This window comes from Rhinatrema bivittatum, chromosome 1 (assembly GCF_901001135.1).
Source record: "Rhinatrema bivittatum chromosome 1, aRhiBiv1.1, whole genome shotgun sequence".
Taxonomy (NCBI): Eukaryota; Metazoa; Chordata; class Amphibia; order Gymnophiona; family Rhinatrematidae; genus Rhinatrema; species Rhinatrema bivittatum.
In genome coordinates, this window is record NC_042615.1 from 511,083,251 (window position 1) to 511,110,750 (window position 27,500).

Sequence of the window (27,500 nt, forward strand, 5' to 3'; positions counted from 1 at the left end):
GACAAGTGGGTCCTAGCCATCATTCGAGAGGGATATTACCTGGATTTCCACCACCTCCCTCCAGACAAGTTTGTGGAATCCCCCTGCCACGACCCTTCCAAGAGGATGGCAGTGGAAACTACACTGACCAGATTGCTAGCCTTAGAGGCTATAACACTGGTGCCTTCACAACAAATAAATACAGGACATTATTCCATCTATTTTATCGTTCCCAAGAAAGAGGGAACGTTCAGGTCCATCCTGGACCTCAAGTCGGTCAACCTTCACCTGAAGATTCCTCACTTCCGCATGGAAATTCTACGCTCGGTAATAAGGGCGATACAACCAGGAGAGTTCCTTACATCCTTGGATCTGTCGGAAACCTACCTACACATTTCGATCCATCAAGAGCATCAGCGTTTTCTACGCTTCACGATCCTGGACCGTCACTACCAGTTCCAGGCACTACCATTCGGGTTAGCCACAGCATCCCGGATGTTCACCAAGCTCATAGTGGTGGTGGCAGTAACACTGATGAAGGAAGGAATCCTCTTACACCATTATCTATAGCATTTGGGAATTAACATGTGCTTCCAAGCTCAGCTGATACTAGGCATTTAGCTTAACTCCCTAAATTTATGGACCTTATTCATATATAATTGAGATTTTGTTATCAACTCTCACTTTTGTGCCTAAACCATTACTTGTTGTTTTGGTTTGTTTGTTTTTTAAATCCAGTAACCATGTTTTTTAAATCCAGTAACCATGGGTGACTACCCATGAACTCTATATAGCTCCAGTTTACTCAACTGCAATTAGGTCATAATATTAATAATGATTGCTCCCTTATTCATGAGGTATATGTATCCCAGAGATATTGGCATGTATACTTCTAAAATATTTAGTTGTAACCACAATATGTAAATTAATTAGCACCATGATTATTATAATTTTTTCACTTATAGAACTATAAAAATACTTACATTCCCTATCATAGCTACAGTAGTTTAGTAAAAGCAGCCAGTCAGATGTGCTTTTCCATTTCTCACCTGCCAAGGTTGAATATTTCTAAAGCTGGAGCAGTTTCCTCTGTCAAGGTTACAGTACAGCATATTGTGCAGTGCATGAGCCAGTGCATAGACAGCATTGTAGGCACAATAACTGAACCGCATGTTATTCACATCATAGGTGGAGCTCGGGAGGTCTTCCAGCCTCTCTGTGCCCATGCAGGGCTTCTTCTCCCCAGCTGGACCCTTACCAGTCTTATTAGATCCCTCTTTCCATTCACACTCAAATACATGTTCCCAGAAGGGCTTGAGGAAGATGTCAGGAGAAGAGTCACTGGGACGATTCTTATATTGGAAGTCGCTGAAAGAGGGAATATACATGGAATGGGCTATGATCCCAATGGTACCATTCAGCACCTCCCATAAGCGCTTACTGAAGAACAATGGGGATACAATAAGAGCTGAGTTAAAGATCAAGACCTTCTTTGCCTGCCTCAGTGTCATCTCTTCTAAGACCGGTCCAATCTCTGTTGGGTAGCCATACACAATGATAACCTCTGCGCTTGACGTACTTAAGATTTTCACCAGATTCCGAATCCTCATTAGGCTCTTATCTTTGCCAAGACTTTCAGAGAAGGCCACGCAGACCTCCAACTTGGCAAGCTCTGTCATCAGGACCTGTGCTCCATGCAAGCCGTAGTCAGTAGAGGAGAACAGGATGCCCACCCAAGTCCAACTGAAATGAACCATCATTTGGGCCACTAACTGGAGCATGTTCTCGATGTTTCCAATTGTCCTCAGGAAGGAAGGGAATTGGAGTTTCTCCCCTAGAACTGGGAGTCCTGATCCATAGCTGATCTGGATAAGAGCAAAAACAAACGCTGAATGATTACTTCCAATATTTACAGGGGGAAAACTAGAGAAAAAGAAAGCTTGTAAATAGTTCTGAAAGATTCTAAACAGTCTACATAAAGAGTCAATGAGAGAGCCAAGGTGACTCATAGCACACTTACACAGAGCTGAAGGGAAAAGCAGCATAGCAAGTTTAAAGTGTTTAGGTTCTTCTGAGACTTTGGATAATGGAGCACAAATGATAGTTAAGAGGTTTAGTGTAGCAGCTGTTAAGCTCCTTGCATACTCAATGTCACTCCTGTTACTAGCCTTTCCTTTCCTACCTTTCATCTTCCTACATATACAATATCTATTAGAAGGAGTCAGTTGACTAGATCTGACAAATAGAAAAGTTTTAATATCAGAACTGCTAAATTAAGGTCCCAAAACGGTGGAGCTAGGCATGGGATAAGGTTGGGGGAATGAAGTTAGGGACGTAGCACTGATTGCCAGCATTAGGAACCTAACTTAGGACATAAAGTTAGGAAAATGAATAGCAAGCCTAATAGTCTCAGTTTTAGGTTACTAAAGATTGCCTATTTTCAGCAAATTTAGACTCCTATGTTTGGATGAAATTAGGCATCTAACTTGAGTGCCCAAATTTAGAAACTGAGTTTTGTTTGAATATCAACCTCTATCACTCTATCAATTTATTTACCTATATCTCTCTCCCTATAGTATCTATCTTACTTCTGTCAGTGCTGCCAGTATCAATATATGAAATCCAGAGGCAGCAGAATGCCTTTTTGATTGGGAAGGGGGAAGCCAAACTCCACCCCAACTCTGCCACAAGCTCTACCCATGCTCCCATTGCCAATATTTTTATATTACTTTTACAGTTAATGTCATTCTATCTTCACATAAATCATAGAATATAATTATTCATTCCCAGACGAATTAAATGCTTGATGCTAGAAAATCAGACATAATGGAGGAAACAGCAAAAACAGCATTACTGATAATAATATCAATATTAAACACACATTTCCTCCACTATCAGGCACATTGTGAAATAATACAAAATCCTAGAAATAAGTCAGCATACACTGTATGTAGCAAACCTGCCATTCTACAGCAGCATTAACTCACAAGACTCCAAAAGCAACAACTTTACCTGTGATTAGGTAGCATTGTAAACATTGCACCGGGTCCTAGAATACCAATACACCTATTGTTGGGAAAACACAATGAACAGGACTGCCAGAGAAACCTATACAGAAACTACATGCTAGCAGAATATGTCACCTTAATCACATGTGCAAAATGACCCTTAATGGATTCAAAATATGTGATCACATTAAAAACAAAATGGGTAGATTTTAAATAGGCCACGTGCCATGCTCGAGAAGACCAATACGCGCATAAGTGTTGGCCTTCCTGCAAGGGGCGGGCCAGGACAGCGCCATTTACCATTGTCCCGGAACCTCGGCTGCCGGCGCACACAACTTACTTCAGGTCGGACAAAAAAAGCAACACCCCAAAAGTAAAAGTGGTAAAGATTTTAAAATCTCCTATTCTCCATACCTGGGATCTTTTGATGGCCAATCGCCCTGAGATTATTGTGGATTCAGGAGAGGGTGGCCACACATACTTTATCCTTGTGAGAGATTACACAGGAATCTCCCTCCACCCACCTTAAAGGACCGGCCACAGCTTCTTCATAAGGATCAGCCCTGAAAGAGATTTTGGATGAAGGGAGGGTCCCTTCACCAGGGCACAGAAAGGTTTGACAGGCCCTGGGGAGGAGGCAAAAACTCAGTTTATGCGAAGACCTGCTATATGTAATGTTTGAGTGCTACCAATTATGCAGGGTGAGCTGCAGTTGTTTTCTGTTTTGCTTTCTCACTGTAAGTAAATTTGCACCTAATGAAACAGCCAGAGGTCTGCCTCCTTATTTCTCTTCGCTTTTTCCTAAGCCACAACTGGCTACATTACCACATAAGATATTAGCAGTGGGATCTTCTTGCCTAAGTGGAAAGCACAGGGAGAAGCCCACAGCCACAATAGAAGAAAAAAAGATAAAAACCCCAATGAATTTTTTTTTTCCTGGGTCCTCACAGTTTCTCTTGCCTTACAACAGGCCAAGGGGCTAATCCTGCCTGTGCATTCAGGGTTCAAGTTTTTTTTGGTTTGGATTTCCTTCTTTCCCCTCAGAGAGATGCACCATTTGGAGGCTGCTTGGCATGTGAAAACACTCATCCGAAGTTAGTAAAGTGAGTCCAGATTGACTATGACAGAGTAGTGACCCTGGCATGCATCCACAGGGATCAAAGACAGTATCCAGCAAGCCAGATACAACTGAAGACCCCGGTCAGCCAAGAGAAAATAGAGGTGGGAGTTCTTCCTTGGCTACCCTACCCAATGGTGGAAGGGCAGGACTATCCAAACTGAGAGCCTATGGAACCGGCTCACAATGGGTTCATCTAGCCACAACAATGAGGAATTGGATTTTCCAGAGCTCTGGCCTTAGAAGACCCTGATCATAATGACTAAGTTTCTTACGTCCCAGAGGCAAGGCTGACAGTACAAATACAGTTATGTTGTGAATTTAGAGGTAACTGGGTAGGAAGGATCAGAGTCAGAGAAAGAGCTCCAACCCATCCTGAATGTTATACCTAGACCCTTTGATTGGGAAAATGGGAGTAACTCGGGGAGCTTCCAAAGGTAGGATGAGTCCTTTAAGTGGGCCTGGGAGGATGGACAGAAAGTGAGTCCCTGGAGAGCAGGTTACAGACCCTAATCCTCCTTATTTTGTAATGAAATGGGACCTAGTTTACCAAGTCACAAAGGGAATTGTGGAAGGAGAATTGATAAAACAACAACTAGTTCCCAAACCATATCTCCAGAATATCATGCATCTAGGGCTCAGTCACCTTCTAGGGAGTTACTTGGGGGAGGAAAAGACCCAACATAAAATATTGGCATGGTTCTATTGGCCAGACCGTCATAAAACAGGTCTAGTTGTAGTGCCAGTCCTGCCCTACCTGCCAAGTCACAAAACCTTCCGGTGTATTGGTGGCACCTCTCATACAAATGTCTATAATTGAGATCCTTTCAAAAGGGTGGGCATGGACCTGGTGTGGCCCCTAGAGATCTACATGAGGAAATAAGTACATCCTTGTCATTCTGGACAATGACACAAGATATCCAGAGGTAGTACTGCTACAGAACATGAACACCCCAATGGTGGCATCTGTCCTAATGGAAATTTTTTCATGGCTTGGGCTGCCCAAGGAGATTCTGACAGATCAGGGGACCCCATTTGTGTCCAAGATAATGAAACAACTCTGCATCTTCCTTAAGATAAAAATTCTGTGCACTTCGGTGTATCATCACAGACGCTCAAGCAAATGAGGAAATTTGTGGATGAAGACAGCAAAAACTGTGACTCCTTGCAGCCCTACATGCTGTTTGCAATCCCAGAGGAGCCCCAGAGCTTGATGGGGTTTTTCCCTTTTGAATTACTGTATGGAAGTAGTCTGAGAGGAATCTTGGATATCGCTTGGGAAACATGGGAAGACAAATGGAACCCTGGGCAGACCTCATGGACTACATTCTCCGAGTGCAGGATCACCTAAAGAAAAGCTGCAGAGGTGGCCCACATATGCCTAGAGAAGGCACAGTTTACCCAAGCCTGAGCTTATAATTGCCCCATGGTCCAAGAGTATTTCAGCTGGGGAACAACATCCTTGTCCTCCTCCCTTTGTTGGAAAGCAAACTATTAGCCCATTGGCAAGGACCCTATAAATCTTTGGAGAAAACAAGGCCCATGGATTACATAATAGCCTAGCCAGATAAAAGAAAACTCAGATCTACCACGTAAACCATATAAAGAAGTGGGTTCCACAGGTGTGTGGAGTGATACAAGAAGAAGAGTTTGGTCCAGAAGTCGGACTTGAAGTAGACCAAATCCAGATTCCTTTCAGAGATTCCTGTCCATCGCACAGACTGCAGACTTAAAGCAGATAGTGAAAAAAACATGGAGATCATCTCAAACCTACCAGGCTGTACCCACCTTGTGGAGAATGACATCATAATGCCTCCTGGAGTTGTGTGGCAATAACCCTATCAGATTCCCCAGGCCAGGCACCATGTCATGGAGATTGAAGGGAAAGAGATGCTCTGGTTTGAAGTTATAGAGGAGTCCAACAGTGATTAGTCCTCACCCATAGTGTAGGAACATAAGATACTGCATTGACTTTAAAATAGTCAACAAAGTTTCAAAGCTTGACATATACCTGAACCCTCAAGTGGATGAGTTGATTGAGTGTCTGGAATCAGTCCAGTTCATTTCGAACCTGGACCTTACAAAAAGGTATTGGCAGGCGCCTCTCATGCCAGCAACGAAGGTGAAGACTGCATTCTTAACTACAGAGGGACTTTCAGTTCGCGGTCCTTCCTTTTGGACTCCATGATGTTCCTACAACATTTCAGCATTTTCTCATCCACCTGCTCCGCCCATATCAAGGGTATGCAGCTGCCTACTTGGATAACATCATGATGTACAGCTCAGATTCTAAGACAAATTTAAGCCAAATCCAGGCCATGCTAACCAGTTTGAGGAAAGCAGGACTGATAGCCAACCCTAAGAAATTCTTGCTGGGTAGGCAAGAAGTCAAGTATCTTGGCTACACCTTGGGAAGGGGCAAAATCCTTCCACAGATCCGGAAGATCAAGGTGATCACCCGGGTGCCAGTCCCACAAACAAAAGTGAAAGTGAGTTCATTCCTGGGCCTCATGGGGGTATTACAGAAGATTTTTCCCCAATTACTTGGAGAAGGCAGAGCCTCTCACAAGGCTGTTGTTGAAGAAAGCATCAGGGAGGGTCCAGAGGTCAGCTGAAGCAGAGGAGGCTTTCCAAGCTCTGAAAGAGGTGTTATGTGCTAAACCAGTCCTGATAAGTCCAGACTTCACTGAAGCTTTCACTTTTCAAACCAATGCCTCAGAAGTAGGCTAGGGAACAGTCTTAGACCAAGAGAAGGATAGCCAAGAACATCTGTGGCATACTTTTGCCAGAACCTGATGCCATGGGAGAGGCGTTATTCAACGTTCAAGAAGAAAGCCTAGGCAGTCAAGTGGGCTTTAAAGGCATTGTGGTACTATCTGCTGGGATGGCAATTCACACTCTTAATGGAGCACCAACTACTCCTATGGATAATTAGACATAAGGAGTCCAGTGATAGAGTGATGAGATGGCTCCTGGCCCTATAGCCCTCATCTTTAAAATAGGATATAGGGCAGGAAAGCAAAACATCAATGCGGATTTCCTATCAAGAGAAGTATACCTTTTACAGGCATGCACTCATCTGAATAAGGATGAGCTGAGGGGGATGGTATGTGAGGGAGTATACAGTAAACTCCCTCCAACCACCTTAAGGGAGTAGCCATAGCTATCCAGCCTGGTCCTCATTAAGAATCACCCATATGGGATTCTGGGTGAAAGAAGGCTTCCTTTACCATAATAAAGGAGCCAGGGCCCAGAAGGATTAGAAGAGCCCTAGGGAGCAGACAGAAACACAGTTTATGCGAAGATCTACTATGTGACTTGGGAATCATTGAATGCTACCAATTCTACAAGGTGAGCTTCATATGTTTTCTGTTTTGTTTTTTCACTGTAAGTAAATTTTGTACCTAAGGAAACAGCCAGAGTCCTTATTCTTCTTTGCTGCTTCCTAAGCCATGACTAGTGATGTTACCACAGTTCTTTTTCTCTTACATATGTTCATTCTCTACAACATTTCCCACATGTTTTCTCATACATACACACAAGCAAGCAGACAAGCATTCAAACACATACATGCATGCAGGTACTCTCTCTCTCACACACACACACACACACACACACACACATACATAGAGCCACAGTGTGCCTATAGCCAATATGGCCACGGGCATAGGCGTCACTATCAAAAGGCGCCAAGGAGAGCTATGCGGCCGGCGGGTCCTCAGCAGAAGACAAAACAGCCCGGCCTCATCGAAATCAACAGCGTGGTCGGTGTGGCCTTAGTAAGTGGAAAAGCAGTGCGGTCCCACTGGCAATGCTGCTAATTCTGGCGGAGCCGTGCTACTTTTCCACTTACTAAGGCTGTGCTTACATCGCTGTTGATTCCTGTGGGGCCGAACTGCTTCGGAGGAGGAGAAGTGTGCTCTGCCAGAAGTAGTCCAATGCCCTGTAGCTGGAATTATTTCCCTTGGCCACAGGGGCTGAAGGAGCCTGCTGCTGCCTGCTAAGTCAAGGGAAGTGAGGGAGAGAACATGTGAGTTTGTGTGTGGGAGAGTATAAGAGAGAGCATGTATTCTTGTGTGTGGGAGAATGAGAGAGAGCATGTGTACTTGTGTGTGTGGGAAAGAGAGAGCATGTGAGTTTGTGTATGGGAGAGTGAGAGAGGGTCTGTGTGCATTGTGTGGGAGAGTGAAAGACAGCATGTGTGTATGTATTGGGGGGGGGGGAGTGAAAGAAAGCATGCTGTGTATGAGAGGGAGCATGTGCATGCACAGCTACCCCAGTTAGTCTCTGCCTGCTAATCCATGACAATTTCAGGGCATCTGGAAATCAAAAGTTCCAAGGTATGGATAACCGGGAATTTTTTTAAAATCCTTATTGTAATTGTTGGGTGTTATTTGATGTGTCTGTTTTGAAATATTTTATTGATATTTGGAAGATTTTTATATGAGTTCTTTTTATAGGTATGGTTTTACTAATTTTGTTTTATGAAGCATGGTAATGTTTCTGTTTTTTACATTGTTGCATTGCATACACAATTTGGCTTGCTCCGGTTTCCAGTTCTATTTTTGTCTGCACATTTATATTTATACTGTATGGTCTCTTTATTCTGTATTTGAGGGTTTATCTGTGTTTTTCATGTGTGAGTGAAGTGAGTTATTCTGTTAGTGTGTAGTTTCTATGTAGGGATCTATAGCAGCTTGGATTGTTCTGTTTTCCTTATAGGGGGTTTATTACTATTTTAGGCCTGGTGTAATATTTATAGTATTAACTTTCATAGGTAGGGTTGTTGTTTGAGTGGCTCTCTGGGCTCATGCCCAAGATGCATAACAGTAGCCTAGTACCAATTAGGTTCCAAGTATCTCTTGCTTTTTTGCAAGGTTTTCTGGTTGGTACCTCAGCAGTACATGTAAATATAATATACATGTTGTGATACTTTTACCTCAGAAGACTGTGCCTTGAATGTTATTTTTCATGTAAAATCTATTATAAATGCACAATTGTTTTTGTACGAAGGCACGTAGGAACACGGGGATGTGTGCTCTTCGACCTTGACGGACCGAGAGAGGAGCTCCATGGAAACACCGAGGTTGGTGAGACGTGCACCTGCTGGGCAGACTGAAAATCTGGAGGCCCAGACCTTCCACTGGACCTGCATGCTTTGGGAGACCACAACGCAATAGGCACTGGAGCTTGGAACCTGGAGCATGGGAACTCCAACAAAACGAGGATTTGGAACTGGATCAGATGAGATGAGGTCTTGGAACTAGACACAGACGAGACAAGGTCTTGGAACTTCAGGAGCAAGGAAGAGTCCAGGCAGTGCTTGACTTTAATCCACCGGAAGACGGCTCCAGCCACCACGGAAATGGATACCGGACGGAACGGGTTTACTCCCAAGATGTAGTCAACTGGAGACAAAGTCTGGGGCGAGCGGCTGAACCATAAAAAGGACTCAGGACAGTTCAAGAAGGGAGCAGCCCCACGACCCTCCGAGGCCGGGACAGGATACAGGACTCTGGAATCAAACTCAGAACTCAAAACTTTAAATGCAAGAGTCCTCCGGAGGTGTAGACTGCAGGAGAGAAGAGGCAGACAGGCAAGCAATATCCCTCAGGCACCCTACATAGCCCAGTGGGGCTGGTTGCGGACCACACTGTCCCCTTATGCGCTCTACACAGCAGAACGACTGGTTGAGGACCATGAGGGGAGGAAGCCAAGGGTGGGAACGGCTCACCCTGGCACAGATGGATCTCAATGGAAGAGCTGAGATGAAACCAGGTTTGGGTGCAGGCGCCTCCTGCCGGTCATAGAACCCAAAACCTTGAGTTGCTATGGAGTACTGGATGTGGAACCTGGGTGCAGGCGCCTCCTGCAGGTCGAGAAAACCCAGGCATTGGGACCAACATCACGGTAGAGAAGATTCCTGGAACGGTGGCAGGCACCTCCTTTGGGTCATGGAAAAACAAAGTCCCAAAAAAAATTCTGGGGTTCAGATAAGTCCAGAAACAAACTAGAGATAGGAACAGTCCCACTGAGCACATGGCCTTGGCAATCTGTTTTACGAAGGCGCGTAGGAAAGTGGGGATGTGTGCCCTTCAACCTCGACAGACCGAGAGAGGAGCTCCACAGGAACGCCGAGGTTGGTGAGATAGGCCCCTGCTGGGCAGACTGAAGATCTGGAGGTCCAGACCCTCCACCGGACCTGCATGCTTTGGGAGACCACCAACGCAATGGTGGTCTCTGAGTGGTCCTCTGACTACTCCAGGCCTTTTCGGACCTGCCGCTGGGTAACGGCAAGGGCGGCAGGCTGGACAGAGGTCAAAGATAGATGAGGGCCATAGGCACTGGAGCTTGGAACCTGGAGCATGGGAACTCCAACAAAACGAGGACTTGGAACTGGATCAGACGAGATGAGGTCTTGGAACTTCAGGAGCAAGGAAGAATACAGGCAGTGCTTGATGATAATCCACCGGAAGACGGCTCCAGCCACCACGGAAATGGATACCAGACGGAATGGGATACTCCCAGGATGTGGTCAATTGAAGACAAAGTCCTGAGCGAGCGGCTGAACCATAAAAAAGACTCAGGACAGTTCAAGAAGGGAGCAGCCCCACGACCCTCCGAGGCCGGGACAGGATACAGGACTCTGGAATCAAACTCGGAACTCAAAAATTTAAAAGCCAGGGTCCTCCGGAGGCATAGGCTGCAGGAGAGAAGAGGCGGACAGGCAAGCAATGTCCCTCAGGCGCCCTACTCAGCCCAGCGGGGCTGGTCGCGGACCACACTGTATCCTTATGTGTCCTACACAGCCGGACAGCTGGTCGCGGACCACAAGGGGAGCTGAACAAGTGAGCCTCAGAGACAACTGGAGACATCAGGACAAGACATCAGGGAACATCAGAAACATGAAGGTTGAATCTCAGAACATCAGGACTGGAACAACGTCAGGAACATATGCAGAGACCAGGAACATGGACAACATGGGATCCCAAGAAGAATAACAGGAACACCAGGCAGGAACAGGCAGACGAGTCCTAAGGAGGACTAACCCCAAGGAGACTCACTCCTTGCCAAGGCCACCTGGAACTGAGCGAGCAGCCCTTAAGTAGGGCTGAGGAGGCAATTCCCTGGGAGGAGCTACAGGAGGAGTCCAAGGGACCGCACCCTCATGGTCCCTTTAAGTAGGGAAGGGATCCGTGGGCCTGCCCCCGAGGAGGAGCTGGAGCAGAACCCTGGACAGTGGTCATGCTGCCGCTGTAGCAGAAGAGCAGGAGGTGGGCCTCAGGACAGGCCCCGATGACGTCGGCGGCATCCAGCCGCGAAGAGGAGGCTGTGGAGCGACTTCCTGCCACGGGAACGAGTACCCCCTCCCCCCAGAAACGTTGGCGGCTCCTACGGAGGAAGCAGGAGAAGGCAGGCTGTAGCCTTACCGGGCCGCAGGGCAGCGGCGACATCGGCGACACCACCGCGAAGGTATGCGGCCTCCTGTAGCTCCGGCTGCAGGAGGAAGTGTAACAATTTTTAATTGTGTGTGAGGATGGTGTGATGCAAATTTATACCTGCTGATTTGTATACAGAATTTTTTTCCAGAAAATTTGCAGCGTATTTTTTAAAGTACAAACCCCTGCCCCAACTCCGACCTCATGAATACCTCTGCTCATTACAGATAAGCATACGTGTATGCAGATCATACGTGCATACGTTTACTCACATTATTGGTCAGGCAATTTTTATAACAGGACAGTTCAACAGGTAAAGCAGTGTTATACACATGGAAATGGCTTTGAAAATTCCCCTCATTGAGGGTAATTTTATAACTTCCCACACAGCAGCAAAGTCTGCTTGTACAATGCACATGTAGACTTTGCCCAGGATTTTCAAAAATAACTTATGCATATAAGTTCACTTAAAATTTTTTTCTGCAATTGACCACGCATGTGCATAATTGTTCTATATGTGCTCCAAGCAGGGCGTAACTTGTGTGTGGTAACTTACACACATAGGGGCGGATTTTAAAAGGGTTACGCACATAAGTTACACGTGTAACCCTTAAACCCCCCCCCCCCTGCACGCGCCGAACCTATTTTGCATAGGCTCGGCGGCACGCGCAAGCCCCGGGAAGCGTGTATGTCCCGGGGCTTGCAAAAATGGGCGATTGGGGGGCGATCCGGGGGGCGGGTGGGGGCGTGGCCGAGTGCCCCGACACAGCAGCCTGTGACAGGGCCTGGCCAGCCAGGCGTAACTCCATCGAACAAGGTGGGGGGGGGGATTTAGGTAGGGCCGGGGGGTGGGTTAGATAGGGGAAGAGAGGGAAAGGTGGGGGGATCCAAAAAATGTTCCCTCCGAGGCCTCTCCGATTTCAGAGCGACCGGGGTCAGCGCACGCACCTTGCGTGCGCGACCGGGGTCAGCGCACGCAAGGTGCACAAGTGTGCACCCCATTGCGAGCGCTGACCCCGGATTTTATAACATGCGCGCGGCAGCGCAAAATTTAAAATTGGCCCCATACTTTTTAAAATACAAACATATGCACATAAATTGTATCTGTCTGGAACACCTAATCCCATTTTGCATAAAAGTACAGGCAAAACCAGGTTACATGCGTTCTAAACACATTGGCCCAGGGCTTTCGTAAACTACACAGTACAGTCAGAAACCCTTCTTCTCTCTCTTTCCGATTACCTAATCAAAAGCTTAGATAAAGGACTATCCCATCTCCTAATTTTATTGGATATTTCTACTGCGTTTGACACTGTAAACCATCAGATCCTCCTTGAGCGCCTCTCCGATATTGGTATAACTGAACATGCCCACAAATGGTTTAGTTCTTACCTCAGCGACAGACATTACAGAGTCAAAGTTGGCAACCATGAATCTAAAGAAATCCTCATTGCGCAGGGAGTCCCCCAAGGCTCCTCACTATCATCCACCCTTTTTAATGTCTATCTTCTACCCCTCTGCCAACTCCTCTCAAACCTTAAGCTACCTCACTTTTTGTACGCCGATGACGTACAAATTCTTATTCCCATTACTGACTCTATTCCAAAAACTTTTGAAATCTGGCAATCTACACTCACCGCAATTAACAACCTCTTAAACTCCATCCAGCTTGCCCTTAACTCCACAAAAACTGAACTTATGGTTATTTCACCTCCTACCCCCCTACATGCTACACCCTCAATAAATTTTATTCTACCACACACACATTTTTCTCAACAAGTCCGAGATCTAGGAGTACTATTAGATGATCAAATGTCCTTCAAAAAATTTATTAATGCTACCCTTAAAGAGTGTTTCTTTAAGATCCATACACTTAAAAAACTTAAACCTCTACTTCACTTCTCCGACTTTCGTACCGTGTTACAATCTATGGTGTTTTCGAAAATTGACTATTGTAACGCGTTACTATTAGGTCTGCCAAAAAATTCCATAAACCCTCTACAAATCCTGCAAAATACGACAGCTCGTATTCTCACTAATACACCTACAAGGGAACACATTACTCCTATACTTAAGAAATTACACTGGCTCCCTGTCCACTATCGTATACAATACAAGATATTATCACTCATTCACAAATCCCTCCACAACCCAGAAATGAATTGGCCCTCCAACACCTTTCAATTTAATAACTCTAATAGGCCAATTAGAAATCCCTATATTGCTACACTACAAACCCCCTCACCTAAACTATTTAAATATGCATCTACCAAAGCTCGTGCCATTTCCATAGCCGGCCCCACACTATGGAATGCTATGCCCACTGACTTACGCCTTGAACTGTCCTCTAAGACCTTCAAGCAAAAGCTCAAGACATGGCTTTTTACTAAAGCCTACACTTGATTATTACGTGTTCCCCCTTAACTCTCTTGTTCCTAACATGCTACTATCTCACATGATCTTTCTTAACTCTTTTACTCCCTTTCTTAAGCTATCAATCCTTCTATCTTTTCCCTAAACTATTACTCTCAACTTTAATTTAGCTAAGCCCTCTTCTGTTCTTTCCTAGTACTTTTGTTACCTTTTTATAACCATTGATCTCGCCCACTGTATATATGTATATATACTGTTCCATTCCTGACCCTTTCTCCTTCATTCCTGTTCCACTTTGTTCCCCACCCCATTTTGCCCTGATACTAGATAAAATTGTGCATTCACAGTTATTTTTTACTCTATTTTATCATCTATTATTATCTAAATAAGTTGTTCTTGATACCATATGTTACTGTTTTAATGTATTATGGAATTCAGCTATTATTATATTGTTATATGTACACGCAACTGCGTATTTTTGTTCTATGTGCACCGACGTGATATCTTTGATGAGCGGCGGTATATAAAAACCAATAAATAAATAAAAAAACCAATAAATATTTTCAAAGAGGCATTTATGCGCATAAAATCAGGGTTTATGTGCATAAATGCTTTTGACCAAGGGAGAATCCGTGACACTCATCAGGAACTGGGCCCAGGTACATTATACCTACAGAGCCCAACAAATTGTACCAGGGGTCGACAGTTGCTCCCCCTTCCTATAAAGGCCCCATCTGCGTTGTCCGAGGCACAGGGATCTGTTCCCGGCACTTCGCGGCCTAGAGTGTCGTCTGCGTTGAAGCATATGCTGCACGACCAATGCTCATTGTCTACGACGCAAGCTCCATCCTCAACACAAACGATGCATCTTCAGAAGCATGCAACATCCACGAAGCACCTAGCGCCGTTCATGACGCATATGAAGCAACTTGCTCTGCTCACGACATCTTTGACGCAGGATGCACAATGCACGACGCCACTGAGGCGTACAGAGCAGCCTGTGTAGCTATCGAAGCCAGCTCCGTAGTTCACGGCGCCATCGACGCATACTGCACACTCTCCGGCGCCATCAACGAATAAGGACCCTTTACACCATCTGCCGTCTAAAAAACGTAAAACAAAAGCAGATTCCGGGTCCAGACACAAACACCAAAGGTCTAAAGGAAAAATGGCTTCATCCCCGAAGCACTCGGGCTGCTCCTCTCATTCCAGAGCAACCCTTTCAGATATAGATATAGAAGGTTTTTCTGACCTTCCGTCTCCTTCATCTAAGGCGACGTCCAGTAGTGCGTACTCAATATCTTCAGATTTATCTTCTGCATCCAAATGTAGAAGCCATTCGCCGGCCTTACATCCACCTTCTCCTAAAAGATAAAAACCTCCATCAGGTCTTTCTTCTCAAGAAATTCCACATCCCCGTCCACATTCTGGGACAGATTTTGATGCTAGTGCACCCCACGGTGTTCTGGTTTGACCTATGTTGACAATTTCTCAAGCATTATTGACTTTCTTTCATGATTTAGAATCCGTGGAAGAACCACAATCTCCACATAAGAATTCTCCACCACCTGCTTATCCTAAGGAAAATATTCCTGAACCCCTAATAGGAGTGGATCACCCCTGTAGCCCCGAATTGCCAATTACATCGGCCTCATCTCCCTCTTCCTCCATGGGTATGCCTTCTGACCCACCAGACACCCTACCAGAACCCTATTCTCTGCCTGAGGATCTCTCATACTCTAAATTTATTGAGAAAATGGGATCATTCCTCAATGTGGAAACTGGAAAAGTGCCTGACTCACGCTCAGAGACACTCGGTATACTCAAAATTTTGACATGCCACATGAACCCACTGCGTTACCACCTCATGCAGTTCTTCAGGGAGTTCTTGAAAAGATGTGGGAAGCCCCCTTTTCTACTCCTTCAACATCTAGAAAAACGGACTTAAAATTCTGAATGCTCAGCTTCCACATAACTCAATTGTAGTAGAGTCTGCAGTGTCCAAGGCAAAGCGTCCAAAATTACATGTTAACACTCCACCAGGTAAAGACAACAGATATCTGGATGAGTTTGGGTGAAAGACTTACCACGCTGCAATGCTGTCGTCAAAGATAAGTACTCACCAATTTTATATGACGCAGTATTTATTTGAGTCACTGCAAAAGTTAAAACCCCTCTGCACAGCAGATGACAATTCCTTACCGCAACCCTTCTATATACGAGAACTTCGAGACATCTGCCAGGACATCGTCCTCGACAATTTCAGCTTGCCGCATAGTTTGGTTGAGAGCTAGCACTATATGGGACGATGTCCATGAAAAACTAGCAGATCTCCCGTGCAAACCTGAAAATCTGTTTGGAGACCAATTCGCAGAGATGGTTTCAAAATTGAAAGAGCAGAACTTAGTGGTACTCTCTTTAACTTCACCAACTGACTTCCATTCTTCGTCAAAAAGATATAACCCCTCGTATCATTAAACTTACCCAAGGGGTCAGTTTTGCTCTTATCCCTCATATACGCCATAACCATTCACTCCAGTGAGATCTTCTTCTCAGTCTTTGCTCCCACGTCAACGTTCTCGACAACAGCGTCCTGCTAAACAAGCTGCAGCACCCCCACAAAAACAGCTTCCAGGCTTTTTGAGGGAGGCGACACCATCCTCACCGCTACCAGTTGGAGGACGTCTACAATTCTTCCACAAACATTGGGAATCCATCACTTCAGATCAGTGGATACTACAAATTATAAAGCAAGGTTACCAGTTAAATTTAATAACCAATCCCCTTCTGCCACATATACCACCTCTACAGGGGTTCCAACATCAGATACCCTCATTACAAATAGAGATCTCAGAACTCCTTCTAAACTCGGTATACTCAAAATTTTTGACATGCCACATGAACAGTTATTCAGGGAGTTCTTGAAAAGATGTAGGACACCCCCTTTTCTATTCCTTCAACATCTAGAAAAACGGACTTAAAATTCCCAATGCTCAGCTTCCACATAACTCAATTGTAGTAGATACTGTAATGTCTAAGGCAAAGCATCAAAAATTACTTGCTAACACTCCACCAGGTAAAGATAACAGATATCTGGATAAGTTTGGGTGAAAGACTTACCACGCTGCAATGCTGTCGTCAAAGATAAGTACTCACCAATTTTATATGACACAGTATTTATTTGAGTCGCTGCAAAAGTTAAAACCCCTCTGCACAGCAGATGACAATTCCTTACTGCAATCCTTCTATATACGAGAACTTCGAGACATCTGCCAGGACATCGTCCTCGGCAATTTCAGCTCGCCGCATAGTTTGGTTGAGAGATAGCGCTATATGGGATGATGTCCATGACTTCATACTATCTAAACTTGATTACTGTAATGCCTTGCTTTTAGGCTTACCCAAAAGCACCTTGCAACCGCTTCAATTGCTCTAAAACACTGCTGCCCGGATCCTCACAAACACCCACAAAAGCGACCACATCACCCCTGTTCTCAAACACCTGCATTGGTTACCAGTCTCTGCTAGAATAACATACAAATCCATCACCCTCATCCACAAAGCCCTCCACAACCAAAATATGCACTGGTTCAAAGAACACCTCACTTTTCAAAACACAAACAGACCTACAAGACAGCAACACAGAGCAACACTGCACATTCCATCACCCAAATAATCTAAGCTCGGCTCCACTAAAGCTCGGGCACTATCCTTAGCGGGGCCCACCCTATGGAACAAGCTACCTTCCTCCCTATGTCAAGAATCTTGCCCTAAAAAATTTAAACAAAACCTGAAAACCTGCCTCTTCAAACAAGCATACACCTAACAGCATACCTCCCTCAATCTTTTGCCGCCCCTCTGACTTTTATAACATACATCTTGTACAAAGTTATATTTTTATGACATATAATTTATAAATCGTTCAGCTTATTTTTGCGTTTACCCTAACTTTATGATATATTATCTCTTTGTTACTTAATTTTATGCATATTGTTCTGTGTTTCACTGTAAAGTTCTTTTTTGCTACATTTCGTTCATTGTGAACCGATGAGATGTTCCCAACGTTCATCGGTATATAAAAACTTCTAAATAAATACATAATAAATAAATAAATAAATCCATTCAGCTTTTTCCATCTCATCAAATAGATCAGGGGTTCTCCCAATATTTCCTCATTCCCAAGAAACCAGGAGGTTCTCAGCCCATTCTCGATCTTCGAGATCTAAACAAACATATTCAGAAAGAGAAATTCAAAATGACCTCTCTCAAAAACATTCTTCCTCTTCTACAAAAGAACGATTGGATGTGTTCCATCGATCTGAAGGATGCTTACTCACACATTCCCATGCACCCGTCCTCCTGGCGTTTCCTATGTTTCCTAGTCCAGAACACTCATTACCAATACAAGATCCTTCCGTTCAGCCTTTCCTCGGCACCCAGGGTGTTCACAAAGTACCTAGCTGTGGTGGTGGCTCACCTACAACTACAGTCAATCCAAATTTTTCCTTACCTGGACGACTGGCTTCTAGTAGCCTCAGACCCACTTACGCTCCAGACCCATACAACCACCATATTACAATGCCTCCAGAATTTGGGATTCATCATCAATTACAAAAAGTCCCATCTCTAACCCACACAAATTCTGCAGTTTATTGGAGCAGTGATACACATTGTATACAACAGAGCTTATCTGCCTCTAGACAGCTCTCACCCTCTCCAACCTAGCACAACATATGCACCTGCAAACATGCTCTTCTGTACGACGTGTTCTTTAATTACTCGGCCACATGGCAGCTTTGATCCAAGTAGTCCCGCACACGAGACTCCATATGAGATAACGTCAATGGGGCCTCAAGCGTCAGTGGTGCCAGTACAAACAGTCTTTAACAAAAAGAGTCCACATTATGGCGACAATGAAAATGGACATTCTCTGGTGGTGTTGCATTCATGCCTGTTCTCACCCTCGCTCCACCCTCTCTACCTTTGTGGCGACTCCCTTCGGGTCTGATGGACAGATGCTGCCACGGCTTCTCCTCATCTCTTCGCCCCGGAATCCCCGTGCTGGCCTGACGCTGTGGATCCGCCATGTTCCTGATGATGTAAGGGCGCGCGTGCACGTGCGCTCCAGAGTTTGTACCGGCAAGGGCGCAAACCTTGGGGGCGTCCCCCCGTAGTGACGTCATCCGCTTCCAACTTAAAAGGACTTTGCTTGCAACTACAAATCAAGTTAGCAAGGGGAATTCTTTCTCCGCTGCTCTGCCTCCACAAACTTACCTAGGGGCACATGCTCCTCGGAGGCCCCACTCTCTCTTCTTGATTTCAGATTGCTAAGACGGGATCCGGTACTCGCTCCTCAAGGGCCTACGTCCCTGAATGCTCAGAAGACTCCTTACTGCCTGGAAGCAATCGCAGACGTGAACACTGTGAGTTCTAGGGATGTGAATCGTGTGCCCGATCATCTTAACGATTGAAATCGTCTGGCAGGAGAAGAAAATCGTGTTTGGCACGATTTTTTAGTTAAAAAATCGGTTTTTCCGATTAGTGCGCACTAACAAGAGTTAGTGCGCAATAACAGGAAGTTAGCGCGCACTAACCATTGTTACTGCGCGCTAACAGAAAATGATACAATTTGACACTTTTCAGGTCAGTTAAGGTCAGTTTAGGAATGAATATGTATTCCTATTGGCTGCCCTCTTATTTATTCATGTTACGAAGGCTCCCACTGACAATATATGGGGGATGGGAAATGGAAACAGTTGGTAGCTTGACAAAAAAAGTAATGTGATCAGTCAATGTGACTAGAACTTGTGCCCTATCCCTGAAACCGGGAGTGTTGTGATCTTCCTGCATGCAGTGCCGTATCCCTGATACTGGGAGTGTTGTGATCTTCCTGCATGCAGTGCCCTATCCCTAATACCAGGAGTGTTATGATCTTCCTGCACACAGTGCCCTATCCCTGATACCGGGAGTTTTGTGATCTTCCTGCACATAGTGCCCTATCCCTGATACCAGGAGTGTTGTGATCTTCCTGCACGTAGTGCCCTATCCCTGATACTGAGAGTGTTGTGATCTTCCTGCACACAGTGCCCTAACCCTGATACCGGGAGTGTTGTGATCTTCCTGCACGCAGTGCCATATCCCTGATACCGGGAGTGTTGTGATCTTCCTGCACACAGTGCCCTAACCCTGATACCGGGAGTGTTGTGATCTTCCTGCACGCAGTGCCCTATCCCTGATACCAGGGGTGTTGTGATCTTCCTGCACTCAGTGCCATATCCCTGATACTGGGAGTGTTGTGATCTTCCTGCACACACTAGTGCCCTAACCCTGATACCGGGAGTGTTGTGATCTTCCTGCACACAGTGCCCTATCCCTGATACTGGAAATGTTGTGATCTTCCTGCACACACTAGTGCCCTAACCCTGATACCGGGAGTGTTGTGATCTTCCTGCACACAGTGCCCTATCCCTGATACTGGGAGTGTTGTGATCTTCCTGCATGCAGTGCCCTAACCCTGATACTGGGAGTGTTGTGAACTTCCTGCATGCAGTGCCCTAACCCTGATACCGGGAGTGTTGTGATCTTCCTGCACATAGTGCCCTATCCCTGATACTGGGAGTATTGTGATCTTCCTGCAGGAAGTGCCCTATCCCTGATACTGGGAGTGTTGTGATCTTCCTGCATGCAGTGCCCTAACCCTGATACTGGGAGTGTTGTGATCTTCCTGCACACACTAGTGCCCTAACCCTGATAGCGGGAGTGTTGTGATCTTCCTGCATGCAGTGCCCTAACCCTGATACTGGGAGTGTTGTGATCTTCCTGCATGCAGTGCCCTAACCCTGATACCGGGAGTGTTGTGATCTTCCTGCATGCAGTGCCCTGTCCCTGATACCGGGGTTGGTTTCATTGCAAGTGGTGCTGGTGACATCACAGGATGGCGTGGTAGACTATCAGTGCCTTGGTCGGCGTAAAAGGTGGGGGCGCAGAATACGCCGATGGTTGGGCCCACTTGCTGGCAGGCAAGGCGGGGGGCCCATCGAGAAGGCTGCCTTTGCTTGGTACCTATGGTGGATCCATCATACCGGCTCGGGTACCCAAGGAAGTTTTTCATGATGTGTTAAATAAAAGCTGCGACCTTATTATACCAACAACAGTGTCCGAGTTTACATGTGTTACAAAATGAAATGCACAATTTTGGCTAATGTAGTGAAGGGGCCAGAAGGTAGGGATGACGGCTGCGAGGGTAAGTGGCGGCTGCTAGCGTTAATAGGTGGGCCTGAGCCTAATGGCCAGAGCCCACCCATAACCGATGCGCCGCCCTCCCCCACAAAAAACGGAGACCCAGCAGGAAAGGGGGGGGGGGGGGTGCAAGCGCTAATGCGGGCAATAAGCCCTGCCCCAAGTTACCCCAGTCAGTGGGGAGCGCCAGCGGCACCGGCCGATGACGTCATTGGCCCTTTAAAGAGCCGTGATTGAGGTCAGGGAACCCCTTTTTCAGATCGCGCGCCAGCGAGCCCCTACGCACGCCATCGCCTGCGTCGCTATGTGCCTCACCTCCCCCCTTTTCTTGGGCCTCCGTCCTTCGGTGGGTGGGGGCGGCGCTTCGGTTATGGGTGGGCTCTGGGCCAGTCGGCTCAGGCCCACCTATTTATTGTCTCTGCACAGAGAGATAAAACACCCTCTTTCCCCAGAGGCTGAAGAATCACCGGATGGGTGTCCTTTTGAATGTTAGGCCTTGCCTTTACTCATTGTTAGATGATTCAAGCCTTCCTGATTATAGTGCAGTCCTTTATTCTTTTATTCGACGCCCTGATGGAAGGGATCCCCTGGAGCAGGACTTGTAGTGCTCTAGTCAGGTAGGAAAGTCAGTCAAAACTTCCTCCTGGATGGTGAAATTAATCTTCTCGGAAACTGAATATAACACCAGGGTTTTCCTTACAGCAGGTCACCACCACTTCTGGGGTAGATCTTCTATAACCTGCACAGCCCCAGACCTAGTAGTTCCCAATTCCTGAACCCAGGTGATGTACAGGTTCTAGTAAGGCCTCTACTACTTAAAAGGTTAAAGTCTAAAAAATATACCCAGAGGGAGAATTCCCACCAGACAAGTTTTGTACTGGATAGGCAAACATCCCTCCCGACCCTGGCAGGTCCACCAAACAAGGCTCCTCTGGCTGGTCCTGAAAACTAACAAAAGCTAAGCTTCTCTTATGCTCACTGAATGCTAACCACTGTCACAAGTGGGACGGCCATTTCAGACTTCTCAGAAGGAGGGTCTACATTTGAATGGAACTTCCCATTAACCATCCTACTCTAGCTAGAGGCTGATACTAAATACCCAGGGATTATTAGTAAAAGAACTGTCTGTCGGTTACATTTATTTTTATTTTATTTTTAAAATAAATTTCATACTGCATTTTGCAAAAAGATCAATGTGATTTACAAGTCTCTTGGACAATCATAAAATACAGTTTAAAATATACAAATGTCTTTGTTGCCAGAGGATGTGGTTAGTTCAGTTAGTGTAGCTGGGTTCAAAAAAGGTTTGGATAAGTTCTTGGAAGAGAAGTCCATTAACTGCTATTAATCAAGTTTACTTAGGGAATAGCCACTGCTATTAATTGCATCAGTGCATCAGTAGCATGGGATCTTCTAGGTGTTTGGGTAATTGCCAGGTTCTTGTGGCCTGGTTTGGCCTCTGTTGGAAATAGGATACTGGGCTTGATGGACCCTTGGTCTGACCCAGCATGGCAATTTCTTATGTTCTTATGTTCTTACCACATTAAATTCTGTCTTTAAAACCATTAGTTCCACAGATAGTCTTCTATTTATTTATTTATTTATTTATTTAAATTCTTTTAATATACCGATGATTTTAATATAACCGATTTAATATACAGTGCCCAAGAAGGGTCTTCTACCCTTCTTGGGCACTGCTTACACTACAGATTTGTCAATATGCTCCCAAACCCAAGTTGGAACCACCATATTTTCAATAATTTTTTAAAAGCAGAAGTAGTTGCTTCAGTTCTCAAATTATCTGGCATATTGTTTCACAAGTTTGGACCGGCCACAGAAAAGGATTTGTCCCTGATTTCACCCAGTTGTGTTTACTTAATAGATGGAAATTCTATTAAATCTTTGTTCTGTGACCGGAGAGATTCAGATGGAATATATAGTCTCAAAACGGCATCAAGCCATGGAGTTTTTACATGTCCAATTAATTTATGAATTAACAGGAGAACTTATTATTCAATACGTGAGTGTTCTGGAAGCCAGTGTAATTTTACTAATATTGGGGTAATGTGATCAAACCTTTTCTAATCTGTTAACAACCAGGCCGCCGAATTTTGGAGTAATCTCAATTGACTTAACACTGAATTTGAAAGACCCAAAGTGAATTGCAATAATCAAACCTTGTCAGGATTAAAGACTGCAGAACAATCTAAAGTCCATTAGCTCCAACAATGGCTTAAGACTCTTCAACATGCGGAAATTTTAATGACTCAAGCCGTGGTAGACTCAAAGTGTAGTAAGACACTTGTTCATAAGCACTTGATCAAGAGAGGATATCAATGAGAAGAAGACGGCAACACTAATCTGTTTACATGGTGACAGAGAATAGTCCCACACTAGTCAGATCCTGCTGACAATGAAAGCCGACAAACAGTTATGGAAGTGGGGGTATTCCTGATCACCTTATTCAGTGATTTTAGGGCACAATTGTCCCCAGTTTAAAACCCTGTGGGGTCAGTTTATGGTCAGTTGAGCCAGATTGGAACCCTGTAGCAGTTTCCCAAATGACATGGGGAGGGGGAACCTTAAATGAGTTAAGCAGCCCCAGCATGGGGCAGGGAGTGAAGATAGAAACAAGGGTTTTATTAAGAGTATATCCTTCAAAAGGGAAAGCATTCAACCTATTAAGTTTGAGCTGAGGGGAAGGATATGTGAAGAAGTATACACAAGTATAACCCAGAATACCTTAAAGGACCAGATCCAGAGAGCTGGTCTGTACACCTTAAGCACAGACAACAGGGAATCCTGGTCTGGAAGGAGGATCCTGGGAAGGGGTACATCTAGCCAGGCCTAGGAGGGAATAGGAGACCATCAGGAATTCAGGAGGAACCTTAGGAAGCTCAGACCAAGCGACTGTAAACTGAGACATTGCTATTTTTGAAAAGCTGCGAAGAGCTACAGAGGTGTTTTCTGTTCTGAATTAATAAAAATTCATGAATAGCTAGCCAGATCCTAGCCTGTGTCTATTCTCTGGCCATTCTGAGTGCACAGAGTGCCACAAGGCACACAAAATGATAAGAGGATCTGATATCTGTTTGTCAGCTGAACACTAGTCTCTATGGGGGTTCAAAATAAAAAATGATAGAGCAGATGGTAAAATGGGCCTGGCTCAGAGGCAAATATTGTATTTACCATACTAGGCAGGGAAGACTTCACCAAAATAAGAAACTTAGGAGCGAGTGCCAAGGTGGTGGCCTGGATTGCAAACTGGTTGACGGACAGAAGACAATGTGTGATGGTAAGTGGAACTTACTCTGAAGAGAGAGTGGTGTTGAGCGGAGTGCCGCAAGGGTCGGTGTTGGGACAGGTCCTGTTCAATATCTTTGTGAGTGACATTGTGGACAGGATAGAAGGTAAGGTTTGTCTTTTTGCGGATGACACTAAGATCTGCAACAGAGTGGATACGCCAAAAGGAGTGGAGAGAAAGAGACAGGATTTAAGGAAACTGGAAGAGTGGTCGAAGATATGGCAGCTGAGATTCAATGCCAAGAAGTGCCGAGTCATGCATATGGGGTGTGGAAATCCGAAAGAACTGTATTCGATGGGGGGAGAAGGGCTGATGTGCACGGGCAGGAGAGAGAACTTGAGGTGATAGTGCCTAATGATCTGAAGACTGCAAAACAAAGTGACAAGGCGATAGCTAAAGCCAGAAGAATGCTGGGCTGCATAGAGAGAGGAATATTGAGGAAGAAAAGGGACGTGATTATCCCCTTGTACAGGTCCTTGGTGAGGCCTCACCTGGAGTACTGTGTTCAGTTCTGAAGACCGTATCTCTGAAGGGACAGAGACAGGATGGAGGCGGTCCAGAGAAGGGCGACCAAAAAGATGGAGGGTCTTCATCGAATGACTTATGAGGAGAGATTGAAAAATCTAAATATGTACACCCTGGAGGAAAGGAGGAGTAGGGGTGATATGATACAGACTTTCAGATACTTGAAAGGTTTTAATTATCCAAAGACAACGACAAACCTTTTCCGTTGCAAAAAAATCAGCAGAACCAGGGGTCACGATTTAAAACTCCAGGGAGGAAGACTCAGAACCAATGTCAGAAAGTATTTCTTCACAGAGAGGGTGGTGGATGCCTGGAACGCCCTTCCGGAGGAAGTGGTGAAGACCAAAACTGTGAAGGATTTCAAAGGGGCAGGAGATAAATACTGTGGATCCATAAAGTCTAGAGGATGTGAATGAAGAGAGGCATGGGGGTGGCTTGCGGGAAAGACGGCTACTACCTGGAGATGAATATCCTTATTCAATAAACATACACACGGTTAATGTGACTCCAACATGGCTCTATGCTTCAACGGCAAGAGGAAATGTGGAAAAAAGGATTTGCATCCACATAAAAGCAGGGAAGTAGCTTGCTTTTACAGCCGTTACTACCCCAAACCAAAAATGCCTGATACTTCACTTTCAATGCATATCCAGCATAGCTCTCTGCTTCAATGGCAGGGGGAATGAAGAAAAAATGTTTTATATTCAAACATCTACCAACAAGGACTGAATTACATAGTCTGGGTAAAACAAATAAGCATAGGTGTAGCTTGCTTGTTATGGCGGTTACTACCCCAAGTCAAGCCTGATAGTTCACTTAGAATACATATCCAGGGCAGCTCACTGCTTCAACGGCAGGGAGGATGAAGAAAGGAGGATTTATATTCAAACAACCAACAAAGACAATTCACAGACTGGGTAAACAAGCATGGGAGTAGCTTGCTTATTATGGCGGTTACTACCTCAAACCAATTAGCTGGATACTTCACTCAGATACAGCTCCAGCACTGCTATCTACGATGGTGGGGGTGGAAGGGAAATAGAACCAAAAAAGTTATTTAAAGGGACAAGAGTTACAGAAAAGTATGGAAAAAAAAAAGTGTGAAAGCTTGCTGGGCAGACTGGATGGACCGTTTGGTCTTCTTCTGCCGTCATTTCTATGTTTCTATGTAAATGCTTCTTTCTCCTCTTGACCCCCTCTGACTGTTCCCCATCTTCGTTAACAACTGATAAGGGCCCCAGTTAAACCCATGCATTGAGATAAAGTAGGGTCTAACTCCTAAAGGTATCTTCAAGCAAACCATTTTATTTTACCATTCTGGAGTTATCAGCAGTCTGCAATTTCTCAGAGAACACAAGTTTCTCAAAGCATTCATAGCAGCAGCAACCACAACAAAAGCAATAAAACACTCTTCCTCCAAAAATCCCTTTTAACATAGCATCAACCTTTTTATTTTTTCCCTTTTAGCATAGGGATTAGCTCTTAGTCCATCCTTTTCATAAAAAATAGATTTCAGTACTCATGAAGTCTTTTCCATCTTCTTCCATGGTCACAGTAAGGATTTCCCCACACTTAAAATCCACGATTCCTCCCAGGTAGCACAGCAGCACTGCCTGGGAGTTTATTCTGCATTCCATGGAGCTTTGAAGGACACCAGACACTAGTTGCAAGGAAGGAGAGAGACTTCTCCACTCTTGAGTTCACTGCAGTTTCCCTCCAAACTCTTGCCAAAAGCCCCTGTGCTCTAGCTTATGTTGAACCCATACATACTTCCCCTACAGATCCTCCCTCACAACACCAATTAAAAAGACATACCACACCTCTAATAATCTTGCCACAATAAGACATCACTCAACCCCAAAAAGAGAGGATTAGTGCATTCCCCCATCCCCCACTGAATTTTTCCAAGGCCCATCTCATGATCAAAGCCTGTTGTAGGGGACCCTTCACACAAATAATTCTAGCACTACAGAAATCCCCATAAAACTAATGGACAGCAGATTTAAAACAAATTTAAGAAAGTATTGTTCCAGTCAACACACACATAAACTGTGGAATTCCTTGCCAGGGAATGTACTGAAGTCTAGTAGTGTTAACTGAGTTTAAAAAAAATGTTTTGTCAAATTTCTGGAGGACAGGTCCATTAACAATTAATAGATAGAACTAGAGACTGCAAAATGGAATGGATATCTTCATTTTGGATCTGCTGGGTACTTCCATGTGGCCTACACTGCCCACTGTTCAAGACAGGATACTGCCCTCAGTGGGTCATTGATCTGACCCAGCATGCCACATCTTTTATGTTCTTAGCAATAGCATGTTTGGCAATATTCTGTGGCATGGGAACATGAGCATGATTATCATGTAATTTTAATAACAAGGCAGTCTATTCTTGCCTTTGGCATTTCAAGTATGTTCCTGGGAATGGTGTTTAAGTGATAATATACAATTATCATGCTCTTGTATTTTTTCTGAGTAAGAAATTGAATTGCTATGGCTGTGTAATATGTAACTGT

The 27,500-nt window shown here is 45.0% G+C and overlaps 1 protein-coding gene across 1 annotated transcript in view; it reads right to left on the bottom strand.

Moving 5' to 3' along the window:
• LOC115098428 (vomeronasal type-2 receptor 26-like) overlaps window positions 1-27,500 on the bottom strand; it is a 77,099-nt gene that overhangs the window by 18,499 nt on the left and 31,100 nt on the right. Inside the window, exon 3 of the mRNA XM_029614953.1 lies at window positions 1,029-1,844. Coding sequence (XP_029470813.1) covers window positions 1,029-1,844 — 816 coding nt within the window. The remainder of the gene's footprint in view (window positions 1-1,028; window positions 1,845-27,500) is intronic.